General features: G+C 30.3%; 1 protein-coding gene across 1 annotated transcript; it reads right to left on the bottom strand.

Moving 5' to 3' along the window:
- Positions 1-889: 889 nt before the first annotated feature.
- On the bottom strand, positions 890-5,427 carry LOC134719844 (uncharacterized). The gene is made up of 5 exons (XM_063582788.1): positions 5,215-5,427; positions 3,379-3,658; positions 2,198-2,290; positions 1,849-1,905; positions 890-1,292 (listed from the first exon to the last, which is right to left on the bottom strand). The coding sequence occupies exons 2-5, from the start codon at positions 3,425-3,427 to the stop codon at positions 1,114-1,116; spliced, it is 378 nt and encodes a 125-aa protein (XP_063438858.1). The 5' UTR covers positions 3,428-3,658; positions 5,215-5,427; the 3' UTR covers positions 890-1,113.
- Between the last annotated feature and the right edge of the window lie 1,456 nt (positions 5,428-6,883).

The following is a 6,883-nucleotide window of genomic DNA, read 5'->3' as shown; positions in this document are numbered from 1 at the left end:
TTAGATAAATAATAATGTAAATTCAAGTCAAACAGAATAAATATATACATCCATGTGTTCTCTTTCCTGATTTTTATTGTTTGCTTTGCATTTGCTTTGCATTTGGTCAAACTTCTGGTAAAGTTGCATAACATAAAAAAGATCTGCTGTCATAGAACTGCATGACTAAACTAAAGGTCACAATATTTTCTTGAAGGGATTTTGTTATATATTAATATATTTTTTTAAATTTTTACTTCACAGGCTTTTTTACTCTTCCTATTATCGATTTTCATCAATAAGACAAAAAAAAATTTACGACATTTTGCAATACCATAGTTTTATCATAAGTAGATATGCATTCAACTTATTTGAAATATGACACAAAGTATCCTGAATTTGTTGTTTCATATCAGATGAACTTTTTTAAATCTTAAAGGGGCACTAGCTACGAGATATATAAAAAAAAAATATATATATATATATTTTTTTTGGCTCAATCACTAATGAAATACAATGTTGAAATAATAATTCGCTTTTAGCAGCAAGTATGATTTAGTTCTGTCAAAATAAGCTAAAATCATTGATAATGAAATTATTCACTTGCAAGTGAATAATTCAACCTCATAGAATTTGTATTAATGTGAACTTCAATTTAACTCCTTAGCTTGAAATGGATAACACATGAATTGAATGTGTAAAATTATTTAAAGGAAAAGTATATCAACATTGAAAGTGAAACAAATGTAAATCAATTGATTGACTGATTTGATCCACAGAAAATCATTCTTATACAGATAAAAACGATGATAAACATTAATGTTTCATCTATAATATAAAATTAAATAGACCTAGAATAATCCAAGAGCATGAATTTGCTTGATCTATTAATATCTATATTTATGTTTACATCGCTTATATGGTCATTGAATGACTTTAGATGTCAACTCAATAATTAATTAGATGGCGGTCTAGACTGCGAACACAAGAAATGTAATTTTATACCGTGTCCTCTTAATAATTTATTTTAGACTTTAAATAGGTTGGATAAATGTTAACATTATTCATTATTATAAATCAAATACTAGAAATTAAGTAAAGTCGGTGAACATGAATTTGACAGCTAGTGCCCCTTTAACATTTAACATTTTTTTTTACAAGTTCTTTACACATATCTTCCTTCTTTTTCTTTTTTTTCTCTGTCTTGTTTACATATGTTTTCAAGTTTTTAATAGTACCAATATCAGTCAGTCTTACTGTACACTTCTTGGATTCTGCTGCATCTATTTTCTTATTTCCTGATCTTTTTCTGCCTACAAAACATCAACTTATTTTACTAACTAAAAAGACTATTTTTATGCAAATACATTGCTTTTAAAACAAGAGGCTCTAAAGAGCCTGTGTCGCTCACCTTGGTCTATGTGAATATTAAACAAAATTTTACTTTGCTGAACATTACTGCTGTTTACAGTTTATCTCTATCTATAATAATATTCAAGATAATAACCAAAAACAGCAAAAATTCCTTATAATTACCAATTCAGGGGCAGCAACCCAACAATGGGTTGTCCGATTCATCTGAAAATTTCGGGGCAGATAGGTCTTGACCTGATGATCAATTTCACCCCCATGTCAGATTTGCTTTAAATGCTTTGGTTTTTGAGTTATAAGCCAAAAACTGCATTTTACCCCTATGTTCTATTTTTAGCCATGGCGGTCATCTTGGTTGGTTGACCGGGACACCGGACACAATTCTTAAACTAGATACCCTAATAATGATTTTGGCAATGTTTGGGTAAATTTGGCCCAGCAGTTTCAGAGGAGAAGATTTTTTAACCAACTATTATTTTATACTAAATGATTTCTCACCTATTTCTGATTTTTTATCTTTTGTCGATGAATGATTAATAAGTCCTGTAATTGCATCTGAAATGAAAATCAGGATTTAAAAAAAAAATTAATTCATTCTAACCTTCCCTGAAATATTTGTATGGAATTAATACAATTAAAACTATTTTAAATTTGCATTATGAAGATGAAACTTCTTTTCACAAACTGTTATCATCCTTTTCCAAATCTGAATAAAATTCTTTTATCAGTCAAATCTTCAAAAGTATACAAGTTGCAATTCAGAATGTAAATAAGATTTAAAAGACAAACTGTGAAAAAAAACAATCTTTGGACTGATATAAAGTTGTAAAAACTTTAGATTATTTACCCTTTTTAGTATTTTTACCAATCCTTTCATATTCTCCAGTAGTTTCACGGATCCTTTCTAAATTTTGGCAAACATCTATTGGATTATTAAAATCTGGAAAATTAAACAGTTGAGTAACAATGTAAATGAAAAAGGAGAAAAACCAAGCTTATTCCACCAGGGATGATTCTAGGTGTTTTCAAATTGGTCCCTAAAACATCAAATTGGGAATTTCTTTAGAATAAAATCTAAGACGAAATAACATTGATTTCCTGTAAAAACGTAAAATGTATATCATTAAGTTTAACCTTTACACTGATGTTCATATAAGTTGTAACATTTTGAATAATTCTGGATGGGCTACTGTAATTACATGAATATTTTTGAACATGAGGCACTTGTCTATCATCTTAGCTATAGTTACCTAGGCCTATTCCAAAAGCATTTCAGCTAACATAAATAAACCACTGAAAAAAATCATTCATCGGGTATTTTTTCAACAGCAGGTCATCTCTATAAATTTACCTTAATTCAAATGGAATAAATTATATGTTTATAGAACACAACCTTCAATGCCATGACAGGCAGAAATTGGTTTAATATAAAATAACATATTAAGGTGTATGCATTAATATAAAAACAAGAAACTGGAAAACAATAACAAAATGTGACAGATTTCTATTATTCAGATAATGAGTATTCTAATGCAATTTGGATGTAACAATTTTTTTTCATTGGCTAAAATTTGCCAAAATTTCAAATATAATTGAAAATAAAACAACACCTACCTTGAATTTGGCGTTTTAATGTAATTTTATCGTAATTTGAAGCGTACGGGTAAGGTAATAACCTTCAGTTTGTAAGTTTTCATTTGTATGACGTCACGTTTAGCCATGACATTTTTGTGCCAAAACAATTCATTAAATTTCGCGTTAGTTGTTTCTAATTGTCAAATTTAGTCGTTTTTTAAAGTTTTATCGTACTTTTTCTTTTTGTAATGCATTAGAATCGGAATAACAGTACTGTACTTGAACAGTTGTCACTGTCAATTTTTATTTGATGGTTGCACATCACTGTTTTACTGTCTCTGATACTGTCTACTGTGTAACAATTGACGGTGGCAACTCTTCAACTACAGTACTGTTATTTCTAATGTAACAGAAAGTAAAAAAAAATATTGTTTTCTCTCATAAAAGTTGTACCTTTGTTTCCTGAATGATGTATTATGAATGATATAGTGTTGTGCATCATAGATGGAATGTCAGAACTGACAGATAGATTGAAAATGTCTTTATATGTCAAGCTGAGATATGAAGTTAATTCATCTCTCACTTCCTCAGATATGCCTCTAGTGTTGTCAACATAATGGTTAAACAGGATCTCCAACTTTTGGCAATGATTTAAATGGCTTATAATTCTGCAGATACTCTATAATTTCAGCTTTCATTTCTTTTGCTTTTATAACTAAGAAGGTGGGCATTCCTGAGGAAATATTTTTCATTTACTTCAATTAAAATAAATAAAAAAAGTATATAGGAACATGTAAGCTCTATTACTGTGAATTCATTTATTTTCGTGGGTATACCAGTTTTCGTGGATTGTGGAAAAATTGTGTTTTTTTGTATATTTCATTTCATGGTTTTTATTATGTGTTGAAACAAGCCTAGAGAAATTTGTGATTCACCTACACCCACGTTATCCACAAAAATTGGTATCCCACGAAAATCAATAAATCCACAGAATCTTAAAATATAAGCAAATAAATTGTTCCTCCTATTTTTATTGCATACAGTTTAATATCTCATTTCAATTTCACTCATTTGACTCATGTGTAGATCTTACTTTGCTGAACATTTTTTGCTGTAACATTTTATCTCTATATATCTCTAAAAAAAAATTGAAGATAATAACCAAAAACAATAAAATTCCCTATTCCCTAAATTTCGGAACAGTAACCCGACAATGGGTTGTTGGATATGTCTGAAAGTTACAATGCATATAGATCTTAACCTGATAATGACTTATTTTTATACCTAACTTCGCTGAATTTATTTACTTTAACTTCTCTCTATCTATAATAGAATTAACGAAACAATGAAATAACCAACAAATCAACCATTTCGGGACGGTTACCAAACATGGGTTGTCCAATTGCACTGTTCATCTTATGGCAGATAGATCTTGTTCTATTACTTACATAAACCTCCATTATTTTTGCTCTAACTGCTTTAGTGAGATATAAGCCCAAAACTGCATTTGTCCTTTAAATAAATAAGAAGACGTTGTATGAGTGCCAATGAGACAAATCTCCATCCAATTCACAATGAATTCAAATTTAACAATTGTAGGTCAAAGTAATGCCTTCTTCACAGAGCCTTGGCTCACATCCAACAGCAAGCTATAAAGAGTCCCAAAATGACCAGTGTTACACAATTCAAAAGGAAACAAAGGGTCTTATCTATTCACAAAACGAGAAACAAGAAACATATATGAAACACACCAACAAACGACAACCACTAAACAAAAGCCTCCTGACTAAGGACAGGTGCATATAATAAATGCAACAGGTGTGAATGTTTTAACAGACGCCAACCTTTACCCTAACCTCATTTACAATAGTATAACTTTACAACATGAAAAGACGCACTAAAAAATGTAATTGAAAATGGCACAATTCTATTAAAAAGACACCAATTTCATAAAAACCACTAAACTATGTTCTTTTTCTTAGCAACAGCATCAAGATTTGTTGATGAATCAAATCATCAATTAAAATTTATAAACTATTTACCCTAAGGAACATTCACTTTAAGTCTTTTTGAAGTATTTGACCCATTAATTTCAGAACGGAAGATTCTTGAAATAATTCATGAGGATTATAGCAAGTGATGGCATAAGCTCAAATGACTATCTGGATCAAAAACTAAATTTCAGGATTTTGAATGGTTAAAGTAATGGTATTAACTTTCATTGTCCCCTATGTTAGCTTCCTCTTTTTAATGGTAATAGGTATATAACATGTTTATATTATCACTCACCTTTTATTGCTTTTAATGGAGAACTATCTTCACTTGTAAGGGATTTCCTAGCTTTTAATGGAGAACTATCTTCACTTGTAAGGGATTTCCTAGCTTTTAATGGAGAACTATCTTCACTTGTAAGGGATTTCCTAGCTTTTAATGGAAAACTATATCTTCATTTGTAAAGGATTTCCTAGCTTTTAATGAAGAATTGTCCACACTTCTTTTTCCTATAAAGAAATTAATTGTAAAGTGTTAGAAGTAAGTGTTACGAAGAAACTTGTGTATTCTTTTTTAAGTCAGCTTACTACACAGTTATGTCTAGAACAGAAAAAATATATCAACATACAAAATATAGAAAATACCTACCATTTCTTGCTTTAAATGGAGAACTGTCTTTGCTATTTAAGGATTTCCTAGCTTTTAATGGAGATCTGTCATCACTATCAAAGGATTTCTTATCTCTTTCTTCTTACAATTATGTCATAGTTTATTGTTATACCTTGGTTGTATCAATAAGTGTGTATGCATAAACTGTTTCTTAAATTACTTAAAATGTTAATATTTATATGTTGTATCCTATAAGAACAATGAAAATAGGCCTATTGTGTTTTATTTTTGTACTATCAATTCCAAGTTTACTTTCCACAGCAGTCACTGTGACTCAGAGTGAGTTAAAGTATATTCCACTTCGTATCTTATCACCTATTTTCCTACGTTAGATCTAGGAGGAACCCCATTCCTAACTCTTTAAATAATTAATTTCTTTGAGTCAGTGATCATGACTCCTTTCCGTACAAATTTATCGGTTCAAATTGCGATCGTTTTAAATAAAATACAACATTTATTGACAGAACGAGCTAATACTGGACATGTCGTTTGACTCAACATTTAAGGAAGTGAGACAACTCGAAACGATAATATGGTAGACTCCATTTCGCCTGAAGGGGTGTTCTATGATGATGACTACATTCATTTTTTTTAATTGATGCATATGATTTACAGATATGCAACAACAATAACCCTCAATAGCAGACATTCATAGAAAAGATCCCATGAGATATAAATTAATTGAGTGGGGAATCCAGAGCTAAAACCCCTTGAAGTCAAGAAATCTATACGCATGCGGAAAAGACGTCACAAACAAACTGAGAAAAACATTATACCCACTTCGAAAACTCATCAATAGAGATACAATAGGTGAATTGTAAATATGTTCTGCAACGCCTATTAGAGGAGTAACGGAGAACCTAAATGTCGAAATACGCGTGAACATTAAGAAATAACTTATTCTAATAATATAACAGACCCATCAGCCCCTAGATACAGAAAATGTCGTACACCTTTTGAAAGGTTGTTGATAGAGGAACACAATGGGTATAAACAATATGTGACGCAACGACAATAAGGGGTTACGGAGGACCTATATGCCAAAAATTACGCATGAAAATTCAAAAAATATCCAATTTTGGATGATGGAATGGATATATTAAATAATAGAATGCATGGACTGCTGCGACTCTTCATCCCATAATTAAAAACATAGTGTTTACACCTCATTCGAAAGCTTAATAATAGAGGAGCAAGATATATATACATTTAGGTGTATAGTAAATATGTTCCACAATTAGAGGAGTCACGGAAAACCTAAATGTCGAAATACGCGTGAACATTAACAGAAATAACT

This window comes from Mytilus trossulus, chromosome 5 (assembly GCF_036588685.1).
Source record: "Mytilus trossulus isolate FHL-02 chromosome 5, PNRI_Mtr1.1.1.hap1, whole genome shotgun sequence".
Lineage (NCBI taxonomy): Eukaryota > Metazoa > Mollusca > Bivalvia > Mytilida > Mytilidae > Mytilus > Mytilus trossulus.
The sequence above is the reverse complement of the archived record's forward strand: the minus strand, read 5'-3'. Positions and strand labels throughout refer to the sequence as shown.

Coding starts and splice junctions, on each gene's coding strand:
- LOC134719844 (XM_063582788.1), bottom strand. CDS start 3,427: ATGATGCACAACACTATATCATTCATAATACATCATTCAGGAAACAAA. Junction 1,906..2,197: donor TGGTAAAAATACTAAAAAGG/GTAAATAATCTA, acceptor TTTTCATTTCAG/ATGCAATTACAGGACTTATT. Junction 1,293..1,848: donor AGATAAAAAATCAGAAATAG/GTGAGAAATCAT, acceptor GATGTTTTGTAG/GCAGAAAAAGATCAGGAAAT.